Source organism: Falco cherrug, chromosome 3, assembly GCF_023634085.1.
Source record: "Falco cherrug isolate bFalChe1 chromosome 3, bFalChe1.pri, whole genome shotgun sequence".
NCBI classification, from domain to species: domain Eukaryota; kingdom Metazoa; phylum Chordata; class Aves; order Falconiformes; family Falconidae; genus Falco; species Falco cherrug.
Window position 1 is genome coordinate 97,626,593 of NC_073699.1, and position 26,481 is coordinate 97,653,073.

Consider the following 26,481-nt stretch of genomic DNA (forward strand, 5'->3'; position numbering starts at 1 on the left):
GACTGCAACGGGAATGCCAGAATGCGAGGACCCGGTACCACCACTTCAAGCTCTAAATGGCACTGGAGTAATTTGGTTTGGTGAACCGTGGCGATTGTGGCTAGTGCGTCAAGGTGAATGGGAGTTTGATACAAGGTTTCAAAATTTAACCGGTTCACCTAATTGGGGTGAACTGAAAGCTGGAGGCCTACATGTAAATGTATCAGGGGGCTATCAGTTGCCACCGGGAGTCTTTTTGATACGTGGAGATAGAGCATGGCCAGGGATTCCTTTGAATCCTGTCGGTGGACCATGTTATTTAGGGCCTTTAACTCTGTTTGCTCCACGTGTGAAAGACTTATTGAAAATGACTCCACAATTTCATAGATCACGGAGGGCACTGCACACCTTTGATGAAACATGTAATGACCAAGTCGATCTGCAGTCTGTAACAACAAATGTCTTAGCTTCCGTCTTTATGCCAGGAGCAATGACTGCATTAAACGCTAAGAATATATGTTTTTTCTTGTTTAAAGAGAGTAGTTTTTAACATAACCAATCAGGCCTGGCTTGTGCAAAAGAAAAAAGGGGGAACTGCAGAAGAATGGCTGCAGAAGCATGGTTTTAGAATCTCTGAAGATCTGCACAATCCAGGCCTGGTATTAGAATAGGCCTGTAATCAGAATTGTACTGAAGTTGCTGTGCTGAAGATAACGAGAAAGGTAGCCTTGAGCTATTCTTGAATCCTGAGACCGAGTAACTATGTTGTGCCAACAGGCCGTGGCTGTAACAGGCTACAGCTGCTGGGAAAGCAGGTGCAGGGCCAAGAAAGATAGGGACCGGTATGGGAAAATAGGGAGATACTAACTACAAGGCTGAAGCACAGCAACACAATTAGCTACATGGATAGAATGCTTATTTTAGTCATGATAATTAGGGGTGTGAGAACCGCGCGTGTTTAGAGACTACTAACCAATTATATTTCTGCTTTACGAATATGCATGTGTGTCGGTTCTATATAGTGTTAGAAACTAATAAAGTTGAGCAAGATGCATAACTCATATTGAGCAGACGTCTTCTTGACTCTGGCGAACCCTTCTTCCAACAGCATGACAAAGGCAGATCATATTTTAAGTCAAATGAACAGTAACTTTTCCAACACTAAAATTAAAAGGTGTACGTGTTTTTAATATGCATTCAAGTGAGACAAAAATGTAACTGGAGACATGCAGCTAATTTTATAATTTTGACTGGCTTTTCCAGAGCCAGTTTAAAAGTATATGCTATTGTTAATAGAAAAATATAAACATTACATATTATTATTTTTGCCTTATTCACTTAGGAAAAGTTGCCATCTCTTTTGCTACTTCCCACAGTCATCAGTCAATTTATCAGGGTAAAAACATTCATTACTTTTAAACAGATCAGTTCAGAGGTGTATGTCCTGTCAGAGGTTTACATTCTTGTAAAACTACAGCAACACCAGCATTTACTTTTTATTCAGGAGAGAAAGTAGCTGCCTTCATGCTGAAATATTCTGTTTCTTTTTCTTCTTTTGCAGTGGAGTTTCCAATTTTTTTTTCTCTGGAATAATCAATGGAGCTTCCAATTTTTGCTTCTCTGGAGTAATTTTTCTCTTTCTTTTTGCTGTTTTATCACTTTTGTCAGTCCAAAAAACTTTGGTTTTCCTAACTATTGATAATTTTTCATCTTCATTTGCTGAAAAAGAGGAAGAAATTATTCACACTGATATTTATTTCCAGTCTTTGTTGTCTAAAATGGCACAGAGACTTGTATTTCATTTTAAATAAGGGGTTGTAAGTTGTTTTTTATTTACAGTGGAATGTGCCATTTATGCTAGTTTAGCCTGTGATACAAAAATATCTAAAGATCAAGTAATGTAAATAGATTACAATACAGGAAAACAAGAGAAAAAAACAACCAACCTGAGCCAGACTGCCTAAGTTCCCACAGCTACAGTCTGCCTGGCTTCAGACCTGATTGTTTATAGGAAAACAAGACATGCAGTTCTATCTGACTGTTTATTCTTTTCTTACGTGTCTCAAAAGCTTCACAGTGGCTTCCTCAGTATGTTACTCCAGGAAAGAGAAACAAAAGTTTCATATAATAGAAGTGAAAAGAGGTTCATGACCTCCAACATACATGCAGGGTTGAGACACTATCAGGTTGGTAAGGATATCCCTATCACTTGCCGGCATCACATGCCCAGTTCTTCAAGATACCAAAACTTTTTCCAGTGCATATAAAAACCTTCCCACTTAGTATATTCCATTTCACAGTCACATTAACAGCCAACGATAAACAGAGTTCTGTTACCTTGAGATGATGTTACAGCTTCATCAGAATTTTCTTTCATTTCTGGAGCCCGGTCAAGCCATACTGCAAGACATGTCAGCCTAGCTTTGGTATTGACTTCACACAGTAAAGATGGCACACCTTCAATCTGAAAATAATATAGAAAAATATTAACTAAACATTATTTTATTTCTGTTTAAATTTACTGAAGTATTTGAAGTGAGAAAGTATCTTACTGCCCACCTTCCACTTCCTTTCTGGTGCCTTACAAAGTTTAGAACTAGAGGCTGCATACCAGTTAATGGTCACGTTGTTACAGTCCTGTCCTGACACCACTCCTCAGTTGTGGTTTTACTAAAAGCTCCCAATGGCTTTAAGAATGTATCTTGACAAGCAAGATCAGTGAGTTTCAGGCACGTGGCAGTAAGTTTAACACGAGGAAAAACTAGATGAGTCATAGCACCCACCAAAAAAACCCGTCAATGGTTTCAGAAGTTTCTCCAGAGTAATAGGTATTTTTTAGTACAGCAAAAATAATTTGAATTAAGTTATTGCATCAGTTTCCTTTTCTCCCTCACAAAGACAAGGCTGCTGATTAAAAGTGATCTCTTCAGAGTGTGTTTCCAATTTCTTAACTGCTTCCCAGTCAGTTCTGGGAATACTTAAGCAAATACCCTATTACAGATACCGGGGGATAAAGCATCACAAACACACATGCACCGTAACACCATCAACCCATCAAAAACTGCTTGTATTAAGATATTCTACCTCCCAGAGCTGAACAGAGCAGCCCCCAGAGATACACAAAATTTCACAAAAGTTTGCCTGCACAGGAAGAAAATCACACATTTGGTCAAAATAAAGACAATGTTACAGCAACTGGCAAAAAGTTCTCTGATCACTATGTCAATTATGCACAAGGGGAAGAGAAATTGGAGGTGAAGGGAAAAGAGGGATTTTCAATACTGCACTTAGAAGTATAAAAATATTCAGAGAGGGTGAAATAAAAATGGGCAAATTCAGATAACATCTATAAAGTGTCTAAATGTTTGTATTTATTTGAACTATTCAAGATACTTACAGTCAAATATAGTAGATCCTTTCTTTCTAGCCATTAAATTTTTAAAAAATCTAATTCTGATTTAAAAAAACCAAAAACCCAGAGCAAACAATAAGCAAGAGAAACTTTAAAGATAAGACACGATTCCTTGTTAACTGTGCTACTCAGAACTGTTTGAAAATACAGGAAAGTACTCAGTACATTAATGTGTTTGAATTTTTCAAAAGGACAACCTTTTACCCCCTACACGAACAACCACCACCCACCCCAAACCACAGAGTTTGTGTTTTTAAAAAGAGTAGCAACAGTCATCAACATCACAAAAATTTACAGCAGTTCTTAGAACATATATAACTGATTAGATAGTCATGAAGTTTGGCCAGGTAGGTCTGCAGGGAAGCATGACTTTATGTAAAGAGGAAATGAGATCTTCACCATATCATTAGTTTTTATAGTTTGTTTAAAAAAATTACAAAGATACTAAAATAGACAAATGCATAAAAATACTTGCATAGATATACACATCTGTACTGAACATAACATGGAGGAAGATCAAGCCATCCAGATTTCAAGTAAAATGTACTCAGTGATTTAAAATTAATTTTTATGACAGAACCGTCTGCAATTTTGGTTGTCTGACATTTTTCCATAAATTTAACAAGCAGTTTAATAGACCAACCTTATTAAGATTCAGATTCCACATTTTAATATAACCGTCACTGGATGCAGTAACAATAATATGTTGTCCTTCTCTTTCAAAACTATAGATATCTTTTACTCTGTGAAGAAAATGCACTTTGTTACTTTATAGTACGGCAGCTCATTTCAGAACAGTAAACTAACAGAAATTAAAGATGAACGGGCAACAGTTTGAAAAGAAAACCCACAAATGACAGGCAGGAACTTGGAACAGTAATCTGTTTTGAGTGCTGTCATTTACAGTGGGAACATTTGCCTTTGTTAGGCTTGTTAGGATTCAGTTCAGAACCCTATAATACTTTTAAATACACATTACTAACCACATCAATGAGATTATACTTTTGTGTTTTGATTAATTAAAAGCAGCATTTGGATCAATAGTTGATATCAGACAACAACAGAGATGTGACTACTTTCCTGTTGTCGGGACTGAGTACAACTGGTTTGTTGTATTTAAGTGTTCTAAAGAGTCAGAATCTGTAAAGACTGGTTAAACATTCTTTAGATGGTCTTGCAGGAAAATGCTGGTACCCAGTTTCAGAAATGCATAGACCACACACAGAGAAGTGTGTACTTCTGTGTGTGCGTGCACACACACTCATAAATTTAGAACTGTAACATTTCTAATTTTATACCCTTTTGGTTTTGTAACATGCTTGGACAGCACAGTACTTGTGCTCACACTAAAAACAAACAAGTCTGTCCCAAATTTGGAATTTAGCACATAAACATATTCACTGTCTGCACTAAAACAAAAACAACAGTAAAATATGCTGAACATTACAAGTTATTGAACTTTACTGAGTACTCAGCATTGCCATAAATATTTTAATAGTAAACAAACATAGAATACCTGTTTTCATGAGCTTTAAATTCACACAGGCACTTCTGAGAGTCACAGCTGTACAGCCTTATAATTTCATCATCTCCAGCTATGGCAAGGATAGAATCCTTGGAATGGGAAAAAAAGAAATGCAAGTGTGATTAATTTCATGTGTTTCAAACCAGTTAATTTCTGAGTAACTTTCTTTTTTTGTACTTACTGTAACAAATCTAAGTGAAGAAATTCTCTTCTCTGTTGTGATAGTGCCAGTGATTGAAGCTGTGTCAAGTTTGTAGATATCCACTTTATTTGTTTTCACGGTCACATACCTCTCTCCGTCAGGGGCCCATTTAATTATGTGGGCATCTGTACACATTGATAGATTTGTATGCACATGTACACAGATTTTTTGCACTCTATACTGCATGAGAATCTAAAAGTAAGAACCTTTCACAGCTGATAGACACTGTTTCATACCTAAAGCTGACAACAATTCAAGAAAAAATCAAATAACCTAGAATAAACAAGTAAAACTATGCTCTTACATGTTTATTTCTGGTTATCAGAAGTGTATAAAGAAAAACAAAACACATTTATTTAAATGTCCTGACATCAAATTCCAAGGAAAAAAGATTGACTTTGAGCTCACTATGCTCACTATGTTTTCCTTTTGGTAAATGATTATTATTAAGGACATAAACTTACATATGCTTTCCTGCATGTGTAAAGACATTGTGAATGCACTTTTCATTTCACTGACTTGTTGATTAATTCAGTCTACTTTTCTTTACACAAAACCCCAAACTATCTAATTCCACTTTTTTTTAGTGGATTTAGACCAATACACTCACTTTGCTTCAGGTTTTTGATAAAGGCTGATCGTCCTTCTACAAGATTCCAAGTTCTGAAAGACAACAACAGATAACGTGCATTCTGGTTAAAAACAGCACAGTGAAACTGAAGTCCTATCTGCTGACATGAGGCATCCAAAGGAAGCTTTTAAGAATGTTTATGCATTTTACTGCCACCTTAATGCAAGAGAAAATGATGACTTTATATATTGCTTGCACACCATAAGGTTGAATTTGTGATGTTTGTTTTATAAACCAGTGCTTGCAACGCAAAGCTCAAAAGAAGTCCAATACCAATTCATACTGTTAAAATACCATTTTATATACTTAAAACATGTATATACAGCAACATGTGTACAGAAGTGAAAAATTACTTTTCTCACACTAACCAAAACCTAACAGCTTTCAGAAGTTTAAGGAAATTGTGTTCCAAAATGCAAATGTATTTACACATCTACAAGTGACTATAAAGAGTCAGAGCACAACAAGAAGCTAGGAACAGCCTTTAAAACACTGCTGGTACCCAGAACTTAAATAGACAAGCCAATGGATCTTTGAAGCATTTAATGTCCAAACATGTTTTATCAGTGTTGCACCGTCTAGTCCCAACACGGAATTGTTGCTTGTAACAATTTACTAAGAGTTACTGAATTACGATTCTCAGCCTTCCTTCATCAGTTTTGACTCACCTTAATGTTTTATCTGTTCCTACTGACAAAGCTAATTTCCCAGAAGGATGAATAGAAAGAGATGTCACGTGCCCCCTGATAAAAACAAAACAATGTATTAGCCACATATATTATTTACAAGGAAAATCAACATGAAAATGTACATGAATATGCAGATTAAAAAACTCACTTATGTGCCTTAATGGATTTCAGGCATTCCCATCTCTTTGTGTTCCAGATACAAATTAGTCCGTCTTCAGCCCCACTCAGCAGATGCGTAGTACCATAGAACTCCAAACAAGTTATTGTGCCTAGAAATACACACCAGAGCTACTAACAGCGTTGTACATACCCAACAGTTACCACACAGAGAACGCATGAATTAACAGAGAAGCTTCTAGCATTAAAACATACTATCTACTACCCTACCCTTGGGAAAACCGGAATTATTTCCCATGTTTCTTCACAACCCTCCCAACTTTCTTGTTATATTAAATCACTGATGTGTTCTATCAGCACCTCTATAGCCATACACATCAGAACTCCATCTGGTCCATTCTCTGCAACTGCACTACTCATCCACTGTGGCGCAGGTGACACAGAGTTTCCATCAGGAATGCTCCCACATCAAAACTCTGCTCTTGACACACAGCTGTATTTACTGCACATGCTGGCTTCCCATAAGCACCAGATTTATTGTATGAGTTGAATGCAGGTGCATGTTCAGTCTAGCTCCAGCTACTTCTTGGTTATCAGGAGGAAAAGACAACTGGGATCGAGCTACAAATGACTCAACCACGTTTACTTGGATGGTCATTAACTGATGTATTACACAGCCGTGATTCAGGGGGCACATAAAGTGGAAAACGTACCAGGTTAACTCTTTTGGCAGCAGCAGCCTGCTCTCACACACAAACTCTCTTTTGTGTAGCTCAGGTACATCTGTGACAGGACAAGGACACTGGGAAAGATGGCTGTTGGGAGCAGGCATGGTCTAGATAAAACTGTCCTGGTAGAAGAAAAATGGCTCATGAGCCAACCGTGGGCCATAACTTCTCAAACAGTTAAAACTATAAATAACTGGAAGGAGCAGCTATACCTGTGTGATAATATCCGAAATACTTTTTGGATTTTTATGCACAAAAGCTTACCTTGCTTGTATCCTCAGAACATCATGGCTGCAACACCATCACCATTAAAGACTTAACAAAACAATTTTCAATTTTCTTCTGGCAAGGGCCAGCTTTTCAGCTTTAGATTTCTATCATTAATGCTTTTTACAAAAAGCTTCCTTACCATTGTGCTGCAGCAGTGCCCCATGTTCTATCTTCTTTTTCATGTCATAGATTTGGATCGTCTCATCTCTGCTCCCAGTGACCACATATCTGTTATTCACTGCTACTGCTGACAATGAGGCAGAGTGGGCATGATGTGTAAAATCAGGGACAACCGTCCACGACTGTAGATGAAATACAAGATAAGCAGGTTTCTCTGAAGTAAAGTTTTTCTATTGTAAGCTTCAACTTCATCATCCTGTATTTTTATTTTTTTTTTTAAAAAAGCAAAACCTGGAAAAGTCTATGTGTAAAACGTGAAGGAATTATGCCTAGCTGGAAGTATAATGGGATCTTACTGAGTTAATGTGCTCTTCGGAGATTAGTTCGACCGATTTAATTGTGCAAACCACTTCTTGTAATCGCCGTTGGGCTTAGCTGAAACCGTACGTGGAAAAGTATTGGCAGAGGGGTAAACCTCACGGCCGAGGAAGGCGGCTGCTCCCTCCTCCCCCCGCTGCAGGCTGAGGAACACGCCTGCCACCCGGCCCCCCCATGTGGCATCCAGCCCTGGCGCCGCCATTTATTCCCGGCTCCGCGCTGCCAGGCTGAAGGGAACGACCCTTCCCCCCCGCGCCCCGCGGGCCCCGCGCCCCTTCCCGCCCCCCCGGGCAGCGGGGTGTCCCCGGGCCGCTGCCACCCCCCGCGCCAGCGCTGAGGGGCCGAGCCTGCGGCTGCGGGAGGCTGCCCCGCCCCCGCCGCTCTTTAAAAGCCCACCCCGGTGCGCGGCCCCGCGGCCGCGGAGAGACGCAATCGGTGAGTAGCGCGGTCCCGCTCGCGTTGCCCGCCCGCACCGCCCGCCCGCGGCGGGGGAGCGCAGCTGCCGGCCCTCCCGCCCCGTTACCTCAGCGGGCCGCGCGGCGAAGCCGAAGAGGACCTGCTCGTAGCAGCCCGCCACCAGCTCCATCCGCCCGCCACGCGCGGCGCCACCGCGGGGCCCTGCCGCCCTCAGCCGCCGCCCGCCCGCCGCGCTGCCTGCGCCCGCCGCCAAGTGCGCCGCGCCGTGCCGGGCCCGCGGCTGGCGGCCGGCAGCGCTGCCCTGGGGGCGGCCCGCGGGCCCGGGCGGGGGGCGGCGGGGAGCGGGCGGCGCGGGGCAGGCGCTGCGCGGGGCAGCCCGCGCGGAGGGTCCTCGCGGGGCGGAAGCGGGGCGCGCGCTGCTGCTGCTGGCGAGGCGGCGGAGGAGGAGAGGCGTTAGTGCCGGGAGCGGGGCCTGGGGGCCGGGAGGGGGGTCGCGGTGACCGAGGCCGGGGTGGCTTGTGGGGGGTGAGGCAGTGGGGATGGGGGCGCGAACTGATCCGCTGCGCAACGGCACGGGGGGGCGGCCCCCTTCCTCCTTCCCTTCCCCCGGGGCCTCAGAGCCGCCGCCTCACGGGCGGCTGGGCCGCGGGCCTGCGGGGCGGGGAGGGGAGGCCCGGCGGCTGTGGGGCCGAAGCGCCCGCTGGCCCGCCTCCCGCCCTGGGCGCTGCTGGCGGGGCGCCGCGGCCTTCTCAGGGCCCCGTGGGCTTGCCTTATTCCTTAATTTTTTTTTTTTAGTTTGATCGCCTAGCGCGATAAACGGGAAGCGCGGCCTTGGCGCCAGCGGGGCCGCTGCGGAGGGCCGCGGCCGGGCGGGGCGCTCTTCTTGCCGGGCGCCGTGGCCCTTCCCGTCGTGCCGAGTGGCTTTTAAAAATGCGTCACGGCCCGGTGCGGCCCGGCCCGGGCCTGGCCTGGCCTGGCCCGCCTCGGCCGGGGTCACCCTCCTCGCTGCCCTGCCCCAGCTCCCTGGGAGCAAAACCAAGTCGGAGGGGGGCGGCTTGCCTTCTGCTCGGCTGAGCAGCGCTCGCACAGGCGATTTTATGCGTAAATAGCTTCATCCGCCTTTTTGCCGGTGCAAATATAATAATAAGAACGTGGAATCAATGGGCTGGTAAAATAGATATATAGTCCAATTAAGGAAGTGTTTGAATGCTGGAGGTTGAAGCTGCCCCACTGCTTAAATGGAAGCTAGCTGTGACTACAGTTAAGGCAAACGTGTAAAAAAAAAAGTTAATACATGCTGGTTTAACTGCTGTTTAAAATTTTTGCTTTCTAGTGAAAAGATCAAGAGGCGACAACCAAGATCAGACCAGGAACAAGTACAAAAACGCAGTTTTGCATAAAAGTCCGTGATAACTGTGACCGAGGAACAGTTGCATCACTTGCCTTCTGATAGTCGTTTGCAATAAAACAGCTTTATAGCGTGTGCGATCTTCCATTAAATCCACACGAATCAAGAGTGGTAAGTTAAAAAAAAAAAAGTGTTATGCAGCTGTGAATGCAAACATTAGTATTTCAGTGTTTCAAGCATGGAGGAGTTCATGGTTCCATTTATTAGAAAGTAATGCTTGAATTGGTGGAACATAACTGTGTGGATATTTTTATTAATAATGACCTTTAACGAAGCAGTTGCTGTTGATAACTCTTTATAATGAGCACAGTTAGGATTACTGAGAGGGCACACACTAACCTTACTAGTATATGCCTGTATGTAAGGGCTTGTTTGTACTTGACTATTTTTTTGGCTTCAGAATGGGCATGGGGATGAAGTGCCTAGTTACTCTGAATAATGCCCTGCATACGTGCTCTAATTATGTTACATGGCTGTCCTGTGTCAGGTTAGCTTAATCCATTTCCAGAAGTAATGCTCTGTAATGTTCCCCTGTGTGTGGGAAGCCTTTAAGACAATACAATAAATACAGAGTGTTTGTAATACGTGAATGTGGGTTTGACCAGCCAGTATGTTAAACACCACATAAATTCTTGCATGGAGATGGGAATTAAAACTTCAGCAGTGAAGTATCTGCATAGAAGGAGCCACACTGGATGTAAAAAAAATGCTGGTGAATGAACAGCTGTGTATGGAAGTAGGTTCAAAATACTTTGTAAACGTCACTGTTTTCTGCACTGATTTATACTAACCAGATGACTAGGGAGAAAAAGCTTTAAAAAAAAGGATATAAAAATCAAAAATACCCCTTCAGAAAGGTGTATATACTGGTTTAGTGATAGCTGTCAGGGGTGATTTGTTGTTGCTGACTGGTAGCGAATGAAACATGTATATGGAAGAGGCAAAAGAGAGAAGACATTGAGAAAAAGTGCAGAGAAAGGTCATGTTTACCTGTACTGTGCCCTTGTCCCTCTCTTATTTTGTTCTTCAGCACATAGGAAGTACCACTGCTTGTTTTCAGCTATATAATTTGTGGTACAAGTCAATCAACTTCTAATGTGGCTGAAAGGGGGCAAAACTCAGCGGTTGTTCAAAGCATTTTGAAACATCTATTTTTGCCTTGTTTGTAACTCTTTTAGAGTATGGATCTTCTGAATTACTATATTACATGTAGGTATTTTAGAAATAAAGGTAAAATATAGGTGACTTAGAAGCTCCCTCTAATTTTCTAGTGCTTTGGACAATGGGAAGACTCGGTGGACTATGACAATTTAAGAAAGTGAACAAGACTTGTAATCATAATCCTGTTGGCCATGTATCTTTTTTTTTATCTCCACTGCTTTAGCAGTGACATGTCCAAACTTAAATTTCTAGGTTTGGAATTGTGAACATTCAAAATGTAAGGCAGGGTAAAAATCTTTGAAAGTAAGTAATCTCCAGGTTAAGATTCTTTATCTTACTGTTCCTCCACATCTTTTTCAGCTGAAAGAGCGCAATAGACTGAACCTGTGCAGCAGTGTTCTTCGAGAAAGGCAGAGGACAGTTTGAACAATGGCAAGCCAGGTAAGATCATTTGGTCAGGAATTCAGGCTTGCAGTGCCTAAATGGATTCCAGAACCATACTCAGAATTCCTAGTAAATGTAAAGCTGAAATAGCTAGGTTGCTCTGAGTTGGGTGTTCTTTTAGTCCTACCAATTCTTCCGGTACTGTGGAGTTTGGTGGCTGTCCTCTGGACACATAATCGCATCAACTGAAGCAGGTTGGGGGCATAACTTAAGTTTTGCAGTTCGGATTATTTGAGCATGAGTTCTTCTGAAGGACCTTGCGCATAACACCCTCTATATAAGATACATGTAGAGGTGTTCTAGAGGAAGAACATTAAAGCCTGCGTAAGTAAAAAATGCTGCAAAACACCATTCTTATTTTTGGAAGTCCTTGTTCTTCAGAATCTTAAGAGAGGGAGGCAACCTGTGTTAATACGGCTGTTTCCCTCCTCTTTTGTGTAGTCGCCCCACTTTCTTTTTAAACTGTGGGTTTTGGGGTTTTGGTTTTTCTTATTTTTTTTTCCCAAGAGGCACTTTTTTGCCTCTTCCTGGCCTTGCATCTGGGTTTGAGTTTTCCCTCAGCCAAGCTAGTGCCTGTTCCTGGTCTGCTTTCTCCTTACCTTCCATTAATTGGCCTCCTGTTGTTCCTGGCCTGGGAGAGTGACTCACAGCTGGGTAGTGAGGAGAGGCATCTCACATAGGAGAAGAAGAATTCCTAGGTGAGGGGAGATAGGGACAGCTGAGATCCCTTCTAGGCAAGAGTGATGATTTCCCTGCCTCTTCATCGCTCAGACTGTGCTGCTGCAGGGTTTTTTTGAGTCCTGGAGCGCAAGTGGAACAAAGTCCAGTCCTGAAGCTAATGAACATTTAGGATTGGCCAACATCGAAGGGCTACCTGGTTTTTCCCTAATTCCAAGAGGAAGCTGTCAATCCTTTAGCCAGCTTGACAAGTCAGGGGAATATGGCTGTTCATACAATCCTTTGGCTCTGTTATTTTTGCCAGGCGTTTTCCCCAGAGGCTGCTTTCCCTCATGGGAGGCGGAGGGAGAAATGGGACCCCAGGCTTCTTTCAAGGGCAAGGTGAATATGGGGAAATCACCTGTGGTGATGGGGAGTGGGAGGGAGGAATGTAAATAAGGCTAAATACTATAAAGGTGATTTTTTTTCTCCCAACAGGACTTAATGGCGAAAAAAAGAGAATGTCTCCAGGCCTACAGCTGGTGGAGGACGCCGCAGAAGAAACGGAAGAAAAAGAACAAAATAAAACCAGGAAGAATAGAGTTTGTCCCTAGTAGTAGTTCAGCCAGGTAAAGACTTTTTGAAAGGAGAAACTCTGAGCCCCTATTGAAGTTGGTAGTGCTCATTGAATGCCATTACTTAATCTTAAAACTCTGAAATGGCACATCTGGTACCTATACACCAAGTATTGCTTATGGAAATGTATTGCCAACAGAATATTGAAGGTTTTTTTTGTAGTTCATCTCTCTATAATCACTGAGAAATGATGGAGCAATAGTCATACCTCTCTTGAATTGTGGCTGTAAATTGAGTTAATAGCTTTTCTTGTTATTTTTGTGCCTTCTCCCTCCCCACCCCAACCCCTTAGACAATTAATACCCTTAAAGCCAGCTTCTAGAAGTTTTTTATAAAATGGGCTTTTGAAATGCTTTTTTTGCAAAAGCAGAGAACGGACCCAGAGAAATTGAGAACTCCATGCTGATGTGATTGCATTGCAGTTCTGTGTAATATCAGAAGAGTTTTGTAATTAATAATCTTTCTCAGATTTTTGTCTCCTTAACTTGTCCAGTGATAACTACCTGCTTATATGTTAGGTACCTTAATCCAGCAATCAGGTACCTTAGTCTCAAAACTTGACAGTTCTTCTCCTTATCTTTTTAAAGACCGGATTATTCGATATTTGTTGGGGAGCTTACTCCAGAAGTGGATGATTTCCAGCTTTATGACTATTTCCTAAAGAGGTACCCCTCATGTATTGACTGCAAAATAGCAACAGACCTTCTGGGATATTCCAGGTAATGCCTGTGAAAATTTGTAATGCTGTTAGTATGTTTATTTCTAGAGTAATATAGAAGAACTTGTGTCCAACCTGTTCCTGCATTTTCTTCAGAGGCAGGAAGAGAGAGAGTAATCTCTAGAGTTATTTTTTTTAACAGCATAGATCCTTGTGTTTCTTGGTTAGTTTAAGTAGTTAACATGATACGTTTCAATTTAGCTATCTGCATGAATGAAATCAGGTGGTGGGAGAAGGGAGAGTGTGTGCTGAAGTTTGTGCTGCTGTGCTTCCATACAGCAGTGTGTCCGCTTAGCTGTCTGCAGTACTGAAGACAAAACAATGCCCTTTTTACATGTGGGAGAAAAGCGTGAGGCCTGGCAAGTCTTAAGGGGTTGGGGGAACTGAACCTGTTAATGCTAGTAAATAAAGCCTAGCAGAAGCTACACTGGCCAGGCAGTGAGTCAGGCAGGGATGAGCGAGTTTGCTGTTCAGACGGTGCTGTCTGTAATAGACTTAACTCAAACTTAAGAGAAAGCAAATTTAAAAAAAGCTAGTGCTGTATAGTGGTAGGAGTGGGTTAACACTAATTGATAAATTAACTGCTGTAAATGCAGAAATATGGAATCTGATTACTTACACAGATAGCAATTAAATTCTATTGTTTTGCTGGCTCTCAGCAAGTTGCATCTTAATGCTAACAAAAACAAGCTTTTTGCTTCTGGCCCAAGTTTTTAATTTGGTGAAACATCTTCTGTGCATGTGCATATGCCAGAGAGATTGCTTAGGTAATAGAAGCTATAGTAGCTGCTATCTTGTCTTTTTTTTTTTTTTTGTAAAGACAGAAATTGAATTAATTAGCTTTGTAACTGTTATGCATACTAGAATTTATTTTTTCCCTTTTGAAAATTGTAGAGGGTATGCCTTTGTCAGATTTGGTGAGCAAGGTGATCAGATGAGGGCACTGCAAGACTGCCAGAATGCACCAGGTCTGGGGGGAAAACGAATCCGGCTGAGCATAGGAATTTCTAAAAGGTAACGAATGAGTTGTGCATTGATACAGTAATTCTAAATAATCAGATTCTTGTAGCCCTGCTTTTGTAAAGTCTGTGGCCCGTGCTATAATGGCTGTACGCACGATGCAGTCTAAAAACCAAAAATAAAGAAGCATTATGTTTTGACTCCCTGGATTTATCAGCCTCTTTCAGGATTGCTGGGGGAATGCAATTCTTTTAAGTCTAGCCAAACTCTTTGACTTTGTAACCAGCCTTAATTCTTACAAGTAGCAAAACTGAATGTATTCATAAATTTTTCCAGGTTTGGGCCTGATTGTATGCTTGGGAGCTTTTCTTCTAGACATCTCTTTTAGTTCAGGCAGAGTAGCATGTTAGTAGTTCTACAGTAGGCTGGCAGAGAAAGGAACTCTTAAATGGAAAAAGCCAGATTATGGGGGGGAAGAAGCCAAAGGAGATGTTGCTGAAAGAGTTTACAGAATACTGTTTGCTTTTCCAGGTGATTGGGGCAGCAGGGAATTTAAAATTGACTGTTTTGAGAGGGTTTTTTACTCTGCCAGTTCAGTTCTGTCAGTTATTCAAGGCAATTCAAATCTCTTAACAGTTAGAGAATTGATAACAAATTTGATAAATTTTGATCCAGGATACAGGCAAACATAGAACTTTATATAAAACCATTCCAGTATATTCATGAAGTTAGCTTGTAGCTTCTGTTGAATAGTGAAAGTAACAGCTTTTATTTCTCTTTACCCTGGATAATTCTGCAAATGTTGACTCTTGGCTTTGGAATGGAAATGCCTTTACCCAAGACTTTGCTGTCCACAATTGCTCAGATCAGACTATTTTGAAAACAAGAAGAGGTCACAAACATGTTTCCTCACTTCTGCTATCAAGAAGAATGTCAGCAGTATTTTCAGATTTTTCTTTCCTACAGAGATGTATGTAGGAGAGAAGTTGGAAGCAGAAGACTTGGAGACACTGTGTAATCACTTGTTTACTGCAGTAGCAAGACAATAGAATACCTATTTACTAGAATGTATGTGGAGCTCTACAGTATCGAAGCAAACGTTGCATAGGTACTAAAATATGCATCGGTAATCCGTATCTCTTTTTGAATGGCTGAGTGCTATGGTCTCCTAGCATCAAAATATCCAGCTAGCAGAGTAGTTTGTCACTAAGCTTCAGCTTGTGTTCTTGACAGAAAACCTAGATCTGACTTCTCTGTGATGAAGTGGAGGTGTGGAGAATAGGACTCTGCAAACACAGGAGGTTTGCCTATGTATAATCAGTGAGGAAATGTCTAAGCATAGAGGATTCTTTGGAATGTGCAGCTGGGTTGTCTGGATGTATTTCATGTAGTGTACCTCTGGTTTTGTACCTTTGTTTTAGTACAGGTGACACTTGTGTATTGATTCTTGCTATTAGTTGTCCCTGAGAATATCTACTTGGGAGAGGGAAAGTAGTGAAAACTGATCAGCTGGCCCTTCTGGTGTTAAGAACCAATGACTGTTGTCATTTTCCTGCTGCTTTGGCTTCAGACTGGATAGTGATGACACTGACTTCACCTGACGGCTCTACTTTGGCAACTTGTTCATGGACTAAAAATTGAGCAGGTGGAGGTAGACATGGCAAACTGGCAGGCAGTGTCAGGTGGTCCTCTGAAACAGATAATCTGGCTTCACCCCCTTGTTCCTGGAAATAATAAGATTTAGTATTAAGCAAACAGAAGGTAGAAGAGCTAATTAAGACTGGATGCATCTTTAAAGCAGCTGTGCTTGATAAAGGTCTCTGGTCTTCATAAATCAGTTTCTATCAGCAGGTTGCTTACACAGATACTAAGAACACTTCAAGTGTCATGGATTGAGTTAATCCATGAAAACAATTATTTTGGTACTGGTGAAGGTGAGAGCATTTGCTTCTCTATAAAAATGAGATCTTAACACTGTGACTTAGACTGTCGCTTAGGCAACTATTCAGAAAAGCTTCCTTTTAAGCTTTGAAATGTGTAAGCTGGCAAATTGTTTAACTTCACAACTGGGTTTACAGTTCATTGTTCTCAGACTCTTAACTGTATGTAACTTCTCATGTTTCAGACTGAAAGCAGAATTCCAGCGGTACCAGTCCTACAACTATAATGATTATTACCAAGATTATCAGAACTACTACTCGCAGTGGGGTTATGATCCTTATGCTGACTACAACTACAGCTCGTATACTCCCTATGATAACATGCAAGCTGTTGGAGACTGCTCTTTAGGAGATGCTGTTATGGCTCCAGCTGTTTTTGAGGTAAAGATACTACACACTTCCTTGGAAAAAAAAAAAATCACAAATAAGTTGTATGAATTATATTAAGTCAGAGCAAAAGAAGTCCTAAAACTGAAATGGTGCTTTTTGCGTTGTGTGGAGGTTTGAGTAGCAGGCTTCACTGAGAGGTGTCTTCAAATGCTTTGGTTAGTCTATAGAACTAGAGATTTATACGTCACTGTTTGCTCCTGTATGCCAACTGACAGCATAACTCTGTAGGTTTCCTCTCTTCCTGTTTTTCTGATGTACTTCGCTTAAAGCAAATCAAAGAATTACTGTAAGATGGTCTTATCAATTACAACTTTTAGAAGTTCATTCCAACCTGACCTATGCTATTGTTTTTGTTTTTTTTAAAAAAACAACAAACACCAAACCCACAAGAAACCCACCCCCCTAAAAAAAACACCAACCCAAATAACCAAAACCCCAAACACAAACCCAAACCAAAAACCCCTCAACCCTGCCAACACATACACCATGACCCCCCCCAGCTTATTTTTGTAGTTGTGGGAGGGAGGGGGAGAATGTTTTGGATTAGCAGTACTTTCCCAAATAAATTCTGATTACACTTAAAAGATTTTCTTATTTTTTGTTTCAAGGAAACTTCAGCTATGACTGAAATCAGTGATGACCTTATAACTGAAGGTAATGATGATTCTGTCACTGCAACTTGAATTTAGCTGTACTAGTGCCCTTTAACAATACAAGCCAATGACTGTTGGATGAAGAATGTCTGGGCAATTCAGGTGATGTAGCAGGATTCTGTACAGGTTATAGCTGAGATGAGGTAGGATTTTAAAGCTGATGGTGTGTACCCTGTCAAGTTGAATGGGACATAGTTAACAGCGCTTCATAGTAGGTTTCTTAACTTTGCCTTCATTCTTGTTCCAGAATGGTCTAATACAGAATTTGTCATATCTTTGTGTAGATTCTGCTAAGCATATTCTATGTTAAACTCATTAATAGGCAGAAGCTTTGTTTTCCAAGCCCTGAGGTAAAAGCTTATGGGTCCTAAAAGGAGGATTCAACTTGAACTTAAAGATTTGGTACAAAAAATTGTCTGGCCTGGAAGGTTTGTGGACAGTTTCGTACATATAGACATCCTGTGTTCAGAAGCTTTATCGTGCCGAACTCATATTGTAGTAGAAATGAATTAAATGGATTTTGGGAGAGTTTTGTAGTTAATTAAGTCTGCTCTTTATCTTGAAATGCCAATACAGTCCTAGCATTCTAATACACAAATTCCAAAAAGTTAGACGTATCAGGTTTGTTAAATTTCTAGGTGAATAAACATCATACTACATTTACTAGTAAATGTCTGAAATGATGTAATATTAGCTAAAACACACTTCATTAGGCGTTTACTTCAGATTTTTGTATGCATGCCTTCCCAGGTCTGACACTTGTGCTTACCAGGCTTTTATTTTCAGATCCACAGCTTTACTTGGATGTTGATGAAATGAACAGGCAATTTATGGAGACAAGTGAAGAACTCTATGATTCCCTCATGAATTGTCACTGGCAACCTCTGGATACGGTCACTTCTGACATCCCCCCTGCTATTTAAGTGTCTTATATAGCATGACCGTTATGACCAAGGTGCTAAAATTACATTTCTTCTACATTACTCTAGATCATAAGTTTTAAAGCACAATGATAGGTTGGGTTTTTTTGCTATGCTTTTGACAGTTTCTGTAATCTTTTTTTTTGTTCATCACTCAGAGCATCTTGAAATCATGTAAATATTCTAGAAATGTAAAGAGTTCAATGGGGTCTAAAGATAGACTTGCCTGTGTAAATAAAATTTTGTTTCTGCAAACCTGCCAGCAAGGGATTTACTTATGTGAAACACTTTCTCTTCTGGCTTGTGGAATTTAGCTGGAGACAGTAGGGGTATTTCACCTGTCTTTGGTATGGGCATCAGGACACTGGCAAAAAACCCTAGCTCTTGTGTATTCTCAAGTTACCGTGGCAGTCTTTCGCAAGCTCTAATGTGCTTGCTTAGGTTATGTGTGTATTTGGGAGACGCTCCTGGGGCTTTCTGTGGGAATACTTGGCCCACTCTTTCACCGGCAGTCTACTGGTGCTAACTGTACTACTGTTGATCTGCTAGGTCAGTTAGAATTGCTTTATCTTACACTATTTTAAACATACAGAAGGGCAGACTTCTGGCTGCCATAGCTGCAAACATTCCGAAGACTAAGGATGATCCCTACTGACAGTTTTATTCTGCCCTTCTTACCAATAGCCTTCTCAACACTTGACAGCAAAGAAACTGGTGTAACATAATACATGTTCTTAAACCTAAAAATCCTTGGAGAAAACTTTCTGGTTTAAAGGAGGAAAAATAACTTGCTGTGAATAAAAACAACCCCAAACTATCCTAGTAACAGCCATTCAACTAAGTTGCACCCTATTCTAAACATTTCTAATCTGTTCAGTTGTCATCCTCAGGTGTTCTATAGTGACAAGGTTACAAAATTTTAGTAGGATGACAGGGTTTGTTTGTTTTTTTAGTATTCAGGTCAAAGGAGATGAGGGGAGATGGCAGCAAGGAAGGTTCTGCTTTAGGCTAGTAAATTCTGAGTGGCTTCCTCTAAACTATCCTCATCTGGAAGGGTATAAACTGTTTTCAAGTTGTAGGGGCTACTTAGGCCCATGTGCATGCAAAAATACTTACTACCAAATGTACAAGGTGGACTGGAAACAGAAGAATGCTTTTCCAAGAAAGAAGGTAGCAGAAATTATCATAGCTAATAGCTGTGGAAGCTACTAAAGCTAGCAGAGACACTTTGGTACTGCCATGTGTGTTGTGGGGGCAACCTAAACCATAATTGCTATGATGGCAGATAGGAATAAAGTGCTCTTGCTTTCGTATGACTTAAATACGTTAAAGTGGTGGTCATAATCTATATGCTATTCTTAAGTCTAAAATGAATACTGTATTGCAGAGTGATGACTCTGCTGGCAGGTCATTTCTAACTGCTGACCAGAATCGCACGCTCTTTCTCTTCACAGTTTAATATCAGCTAGTAGTATTTTCAGAGTCCCACCCATGAAAAACAAATGCTCTAAAACAGGGAAAAGCTTTTGGAGTACTATAGCAAGTTGATTCTTCCTGGATTTTATGCAGATGTACATGTAGGAAGAGACAGAAAAAAAAAAAAATCCCATTTAGGCAGGGGAGTAGCATCACAGTTCTAAGCAGCTGTTCCCCTGCTTTGGGGAAAGCTAGTTGCAAGGTGGCTGGGAACTTGGATTTCTTGGGTGAGTGTTTCCCTTGTGTGAACTAGTGAGTCTTTAGAGCATGAGGGTAGGGACATGATTAATGAGGGTGTGATGGAAAATGAAAGCGGAGGATCTGGGAGGGAAGGGGGGTGTTTGTGTTTCAGGGGACTGCAGTAGGGAGGAAACTCAGGGTAGTGAATGCAGACCCCTTGAATTTGGATGGCCCATGTAGCTATGTGATTTCACTTAGTTTGGCACTGTATCAGCACAGCACATAAACCTCACTTGAAAAAAGTCCCAGTCTGTAGCCACCTCGTTCATGTAGATTTTACCTGTTGATAGGTCTCTACACTGCATTAGCCACTGTTTTCAGCCATGCATGCACCTTCTGTTCTGGTCTGTAAAGTACCCAGATAGTGAAAATAGTGGTTATGTAATGCAGTGAAGGAAGTTGTTTGGGCCAGTAGTTCTCCAGACCTGAGAAATGTTGGGGGTGTATTTTCTTCCAGTCAACATAGAAGAGAAATGAGGTGAGGAAGAGAGTCTGTTGGTTTGCAGCCCAAGTGATACCGTTCTAAAATAGCTTTCTGACCTCTTCTTCTGTCTCCTGAGCCTTACTAGCCTATTCCGCTTTCCAGTTAGGAGTACATACATGGGATCAAGATGGTGTGCACAGTGCACGTTCTTTACTGTAAAGGCTACTGAATGCAAAATTTCTTCCTGGATTGGTGTGTTACCTGTGAACCTCTAATACAGGAAAAAATGAGTGCATCAGAACTGTCAGAATGCATTGCTGAGACTTCTTACTGAGTAAATTTACACCTGTTCCAAAACTGCATTAACTATGTTATGCAGAGACCTGAACTCATCATACAGGTGCTTGCCATCAGATCTACAAAGATGTGATTGCAGTGGGAGCATTTAAAAAAAGTCTTCGAAGCATCTTTCTCAACACCATGCTATTTCACTTTTTCCAGTTGTGTTTTGTGTTTTACCCAACTGAAATGTGGTTGGGTTTGTTTTTTTGTTTTTTAAACTTGATGAAGGGTTTTTTTTCCGAGAATATCTAGTATTGGTTTTATGAACTCTTTATTGCACCTGGCTGCAATAGATTGTGCCTTTACTCAAAACTGCTATTTTCTTCAGGAAGAGTAGTGTTTTTGTTTTCTACAGAAAGGATGGTTTGAGGGGCTACTAATCCTGCAGTCAGTGAACAGGGAGAAAGAAACAGGCCAAAAAGGGTAAAAGAGTACTTAAAAGGGTACAAAAAAGTTAAATGGTACTTAAGCCATGAATGTTTCTTTTTGCAGGGGTGCTCTTGGACCAACAGCTTCTTTCTAGCGCTACCTCAAAGTAACTTGCAGATATAACTCACAGGGAAGATTGATCAAATGGTGATGATCCCTATCATTCTGCTGGATATATATATATTTGCCTTTGGTTTTGTCTCATTTTTAATAACATTTATTTAACTTCAGTGACTCATGTCAATAGACGTTGTTTGACTACATCAACAAGTATTTCTGAGTCATGAGTGTCATTAAAGGCATGTCACCATATGGAAATTGTTCTAAATAAGTAAAATGGAAGTAAAATAAGTAAATAAAGCAGCACTTGAATTTACAGAGCAAATATAGTGTAGCTGCCTTTGACACGTACGTGGAAGAGACAATCGTGTTTAAGGTTGCCTTAATATACTTGGTATGCATCAGAAAGAGGGAATCTTGTTTTAAAGTTGCGCAGCTCTTAATGTCTCCAGTGCAGGAGTGATTTTAGTCAGTTCCCTACGCAGGTCCCATTTGAGAAGTCTGCGTTATAACTGATGAATGTCTTACTGGCAAAGGGCATGGTTTACATCCCTTTGTAAATACCCGTAATGCTCTTCCCATAATGGAAATGCATCACGATGCCCTTCCTTCCTCTTCCCCTGAGCTGGAATTTAGCATGATAATTGCTTCCTGGACAAAAAGAGTTACAAATTCAGGCTAAAATACTCTCTTTCTTTTATTTTGACCATTCTATTGGTTAAGATTTTTTTGACAAGCATAATTGTAGAAACAGAACCTCATCCTAAAATTGGTCCGCAGATGTAACACGCCAGCAGTTTACGCAAGATGAGGTGGTTCTTGCCAGGTGACTTCTAAACCCATGTGTTTCATGCCCTGGAAGGGATTATGTCACTGCAAGTCATCCCTACTGCAGTTAAAATCGGATTTGCAGTGGTAGGGTAGGAGAGGAAGAGACTGGAGTTTTGAAAGTGGACTTCATGAGGAGAAATACCTGGAAGGTAATTCCACACTGCTCATGTTTTGGAAACTGTTCTCTCCTTTAGATAACCATGACAGCAGGACTAAGAAATTGAGGAGGAGCGAGTCATGTAGGAGAGCTGGGATGATACCAGTGAGGTTAAAAAAAAGCTGATAGGAAACAAAGACCCAGCAGTACCAAGCTCCCCATTAACTTTCCTTCTAAAAGCAGTTCCTGCTCTGCTGGCTGCCAGTTGATTTTTTCTTCAAGCCTTCAGAATTGCCCTTGTTGGTTTGAGTGCCCCCAAGCCCCAGAGTCTGATACGTTCCTTTTTCAGGTGTGTGCTGTGACAAATGCATTTATTTTTGGTGGAAGGGATGCGCACCACATCACAGTTCTTCTCTGTGACTGTCAAGTACCTGTGTCAGTAATCTTTTTAGAATGTTCTGGGCAGTTTTTTGGAGTGAACATTTTTACTGACTCTAGATGGGGAAGGTGCTTGGGATTTTTGGTGCTGCTCCATCATTCCCTGGGCAGATCAGTGCTCTAAATAAGATGTAGACCCGTAGATTTTTCTCCACTTCCAGTCGAATATAAAAATAAACGTATTTCTACATTTTAAAAATCTGTACTAGAAATGCAATCTTCCTTTTGTTTTGAGGAAGGAAAAGCTGTGTCGAAGGGTTTTTTTTCCCCCCACCTGCTCCCACTCCACCACAGAGTGAGGACAGGCCTGCAGGCCTTCAGCCCCGCGGCCTGCGCAAACCCGGCGGCGCCCGGCGGGAGCCCCGGCCCGGCCCGCTCCTCAAGCTCTCCGCGCCCCGGGCGGGGCGGGAGGCCCTGGGCCTGGCTCGTCACCCGGCACGGGGCGGTAACGCCGCCGGGGCTCCCCCCGGTGCGGCCTAAGGCCCTCACCAGCCCGGCTCCGAGCCTGCGGCCCGCCCCGCGCCCATTTGCGGCCCGGGGGCGGGTTCCCGCTCTCCTCCGCGGGGCCCGGCGGGGGGCGGGGGGGGGGGAGCTCCCGGCCCCTCCCGCTTCCCTCGGGCGGGCGGTGCCCCGGCGCGCGGGGGCTGCCGGGCGGTCCCGCTCGGTGACGCAATCCCGGCGCGCTCCGGTGACGCGCAGCCGCCCGGGCGGACGCCGTGTGGTTGGTCGGCCGGAGGGGGGAGGGGTGCGGCGGCTCGGCCGCGAGCGGGCGGGCAGCGCGGGGCCGGGCGGCGCGGGGCCGAGGAGCGCTCGGAGGGAGCGCGGCGGGACGTGAGAGGGAGCGCGCGCGCCCGCCCGCCCGCCCGCGCGAGCGAGCACGAGCGAGCGAGGGCGCGCGCGCGCCGGGGGGGGTTGGTGCGGCGGCGCGGCGCGGCGCGGGGGGGCGGGGAGGGGAGGGGAGGGGAGGGGCAGGCCGCGGAGCCCCCGCGCCAGGCCGCGCGGCGCGTGGCGGGCGGGAGCGGTGAGCAGGCCGGGCCGGGCGCATCCCTGCGGGGACGGTGACAGCGCAGCGGGCGGAGCCGCCGCTGGGCCGCAGGGGGGAAGCGCGCCCGCACACGAGGCGGCGGCGGCGGTGGGGGGCCGGGCCCGGCCCGCGCGCGCGGCGGGGCCGGGGCAGCAGAGGGGCCGGATCCCATCATGGCCTCGGGAGGCGGCGGCGGCGGGCTCGGTGGCGGCGGCAAGATCCGGACCCGGCGGTACCACCTGGGCGCCTCGAAGCCTCCCTACGCGAGGAGCAAGCAGGTGAGGCGCGGCGGCGGGGTCACCCCGGGCGGGCCTTTCCCCGTGTCCCCTCAGCGGCGGGGCCTCCCCTCCCCCCCACGTGCGAGGCTTCGGGCCGGGCTTTCCCGGTGGAGCGGCGCGGGGTTTCCCGCCGAGGCCGCGGGGATTGTGGGATTTCCGGGCGCCCGCCCCGCTCCCGCTCCGCCGGCAGCCGCGGGGGCTCCGCGCCTCCCTTTTGTCTGCCGCCGGGCCGGGGCCTCGGCCCGCTCCTCAGGGCGCGAAGGCGGGAGGCGGCGGCCGGCGGGTGGGCGCTCCTTCCCCCGCCGCGCCGCGGCCCCTCGGCTGCGGGGGCCCCCCCGGGGTGGCCGTTTGGTGTGGGGGCTGCGCGGCCCCTCAGCGACCCTGGGGTGCGCAGCAGAGGGACCGAGCGCTGCCTGCTGCCCGCGTGCCCCCGTCCGGGGCCAGCCCCTCCCTGCCTAAACCGCTGCTGCCTTACCGGGTGTAGTTACTTTCCAGATTTCAGCGCATCGCTTCAAATATTTCCCTCTCTTGACAAGTTTCAGATGTGCAAATGAGTTTGTGAGGGTGCTGGGTAGTTAGGCATCATCGATTTATTTTTATTTATTATTATTATTTATTTTTTATTGTCGGATGCTGTGTGCAGAACCCTCAGGTCTCCATCTGGTAGTTTCTTCAGGCTCTTGCCTGTGCCTAAATGTGCTGATGCAGTGCAAGTGAAATGTAATTCATAAGGCGTTTGTTCTCCTTTGTATTGAAGGGCAGAGGAGATGGATAACAAAAAAACAGTTCGTAAATCAGAACGCCAAAGTCCCATGCCGTTTAGAGGGGCTGGAGCCGGGGGAGAAGCAGAGGTCCTTCCCGATTGCTGTTTATTGCTGTTTACCAAGAAATTTCAAGATGCCCAGAGACAGTGCTCTGGAAATGCCCTCCACGTGTATTTGTGAACCCGAAGTTACCTGTGTGGCCAAACCCTCTGCATTATTAAATCCGTAACACGAGCTAGGGGATTGAATAATATGTGCAAAATTGAGGGAGTGTTATGCACGAGCTGTTGCTGAATTAGTTTTTATTATTTGGGAAGTACTGAGTCTTTTACGTATTATACTGATCAGCAGTGTTGTCCTTGTAAAGCTAGCACGGTGAGGCTTCATACAAAGGATCACTGCACTTGCAGAGCAAATGCTGAAAGCTCTTACGTGAATGATAGAATAACGATGAAATTGCCATATCTTGCACGTGTTGATACTGCGTAGATAACTGATAAACCTTACACACAAATTTAAAATAATTAGCATGGATGGTTTTCGGACACTTCTATTGTCTGTGCATTTTCCAGTAGGTTTATTTAAACAATGTGCCAAAGCAAACACGTGCTTCAGGATATCTGTGGGATTCTGCCCAGAGAACAGATGCTACAAATCAAATACACAGATGAAATTAACAGTAATATATTGGGGAAAAAAATTGTAACAATTAAATAAATAGGCAAACTGATAGATGTCAGGTGTGTGCTTTTGTTATAATGGATAGCTTTTTAACCCTACGCAGCTCACTGACTTGCATTGCATAAGAAGATGAGCTCTGGATAGATAGCTAACTTTAAATTTGAATTAATTGACAAGTGTTTGTGTTTCCAATATAATAACGACTCTGCAGAAGTATTCAGTGGTTTAGTGTCGATTGTCTCAGTAATGAGCTTGGGAAGACATGAAGGTGCTCAATGCAATAATATTGACATGAGGTTGTACTTCAGATACTGATTCCCCTCTCCCCTAACTACTGTCAATAAGTAGGTTCATAGAACCACTGTAATTGAACTGTTCTAGGTGCTTGCAGTCAAAACTGCAGTTCTGAAAACCCTCAGTCTCTTACCATCAGGCTCTGAAGGTGCCTAAACACTGTAGGTGGTATAGCTTTAAAGTCCCTGGGATATCTGTTTGGTTTGGGTTTTTTTCTCACTTGTATGAGAGATGATTAGTGTAATGCCTGGTTCTTGATTGTCTGCTTTCTGGATGTTGTTGTTTTGTCATAGTCTCCTGGGGAGTTCAGTCAGGTGAGAATTCTCCAATTGTGCCCAACATGCGCTGCAGTGTCAGTCTTCTCTAAAGTACCGCAACAGCTTTAGAAGACAGTTGGAAGAGGAGGTGCTGCTGCTGCTTTTTAATGCTAAAGCATTTGTTCAGAATGTGGTAGACCCTTCTTCAGATTCCTTTTTTGCCTGGAGGGATCAACCTACATCTTCCACTCTCTGGGCGAGTGTCCCAGTCACCAGGCTGTGTGTTGTCTTCAGTTCTCCTGGCTGAAGCTGTGTTACTATCCAGAAAAAGAATGCATGATTCACTGAGCCAGAAAGAGGATGTATAAGAAGATGTTGCCCTCCAAGACTGGAGACATGCAGGCTCTGATCCTTGATCTCAGAAGTTAAATGTTTTATGTTAGATGTTCCTTGGAGCAAACATGCAAAGCCTGATATTTCCTGCCTTTTTC

The 26,481-nt window shown here is 43.5% G+C and overlaps 3 protein-coding genes across 16 annotated transcripts in view; 2 read left to right on the top strand and 1 right to left on the bottom strand.

Annotated features, from left to right (window-relative positions):
* Window positions 1-1,146: 1,146 nt before the first annotated feature.
* PAK1IP1 (PAK1 interacting protein 1) lies at window positions 1,147-11,388 on the bottom strand. The gene is given in 13 exon segments (XM_055704822.1): window positions 1,147-1,698; window positions 2,317-2,443; window positions 4,035-4,134; window positions 4,908-5,005; window positions 5,098-5,243; window positions 5,729-5,781; window positions 6,418-6,492; window positions 6,587-6,707; window positions 7,693-7,855; window positions 8,575-8,825; window positions 8,828-8,857; window positions 8,860-8,940; window positions 11,376-11,388. Coding segments are annotated over 13 exon segments (1,455 nt in total). The 3' UTR covers window positions 1,147-1,501.
* Window positions 8,331-21,651, top strand: LOC102049338 (tRNA selenocysteine 1-associated protein 1). Of its 8 annotated transcripts, XM_055703808.1 has the most exons (11): window positions 8,782-8,920; window positions 9,802-9,987; window positions 11,398-11,478; window positions 12,464-12,540; window positions 12,637-12,767; window positions 13,362-13,493; window positions 14,387-14,506; window positions 16,578-16,773; window positions 17,391-17,436; window positions 18,222-18,390; window positions 21,330-21,651. In XM_055703808.1, exons 4-10 carry the CDS (start codon window positions 12,511-12,513, stop codon window positions 18,356-18,358), a joined length of 792 nt encoding a protein of 263 aa, XP_055559783.1. In that variant the 5' UTR covers window positions 8,782-8,920; window positions 9,802-9,987; window positions 11,398-11,478; window positions 12,464-12,510; the 3' UTR covers window positions 18,359-18,390; window positions 21,330-21,651. The 8 variants fall into 8 exon arrangements, with proteins under 8 accessions (XP_055559784.1, XP_055559783.1, XP_055559781.1 ...); XM_055703809.1 differs by lacking the exon at window positions 8,782-8,920 and adding an exon at window positions 8,331-8,486 and having other exon boundaries at window positions 18,222-21,651; XM_055703806.1 differs by having other exon boundaries at window positions 18,222-21,651.
* Window positions 21,652-23,675: 2,024 nt separating this feature from the next.
* The window catches only part of NUP153 (nucleoporin 153), a 46,330-nt gene continuing 43,524 nt past the window's right edge, over window positions 23,676-26,481 (top strand). For 4 of the 7 annotated variants that reach the window (XM_055703627.1, XM_055703630.1, XM_055703628.1 and 1 more), the window contains exon 1: window positions 23,676-23,994. In XM_055703627.1, the coding sequence (XP_055559602.1) occupies window positions 23,890-23,994 (105 nt within the window). In that variant the 5' untranslated portion in view covers window positions 23,676-23,889. The remainder of the gene's footprint in view (window positions 23,995-26,481) is intronic. The other 3 variants (XM_055703631.1, XM_055703633.1, XM_055703632.1) reach the window with 1 other exon arrangement.

Excerpts from the sequence above, each read along its gene's own strand:
- LOC102049338 (XM_055703809.1), top strand. The coding sequence starts at position 12,511 with ATGGGACCCCAGGCTTCTTTCAAGGGCAAG. Across the intron at positions 12,541-12,636 it reads AGGCTTCTTTCAAGGGCAAG|GACTTAATGGCGAAAAAAAG; the intron begins GTGAATATGGGG and ends TTCTCCCAACAG. Across the intron at positions 14,507-16,577 it reads AGCATAGGAATTTCTAAAAG|ACTGAAAGCAGAATTCCAGC; the intron begins GTAACGAATGAG and ends CTCATGTTTCAG.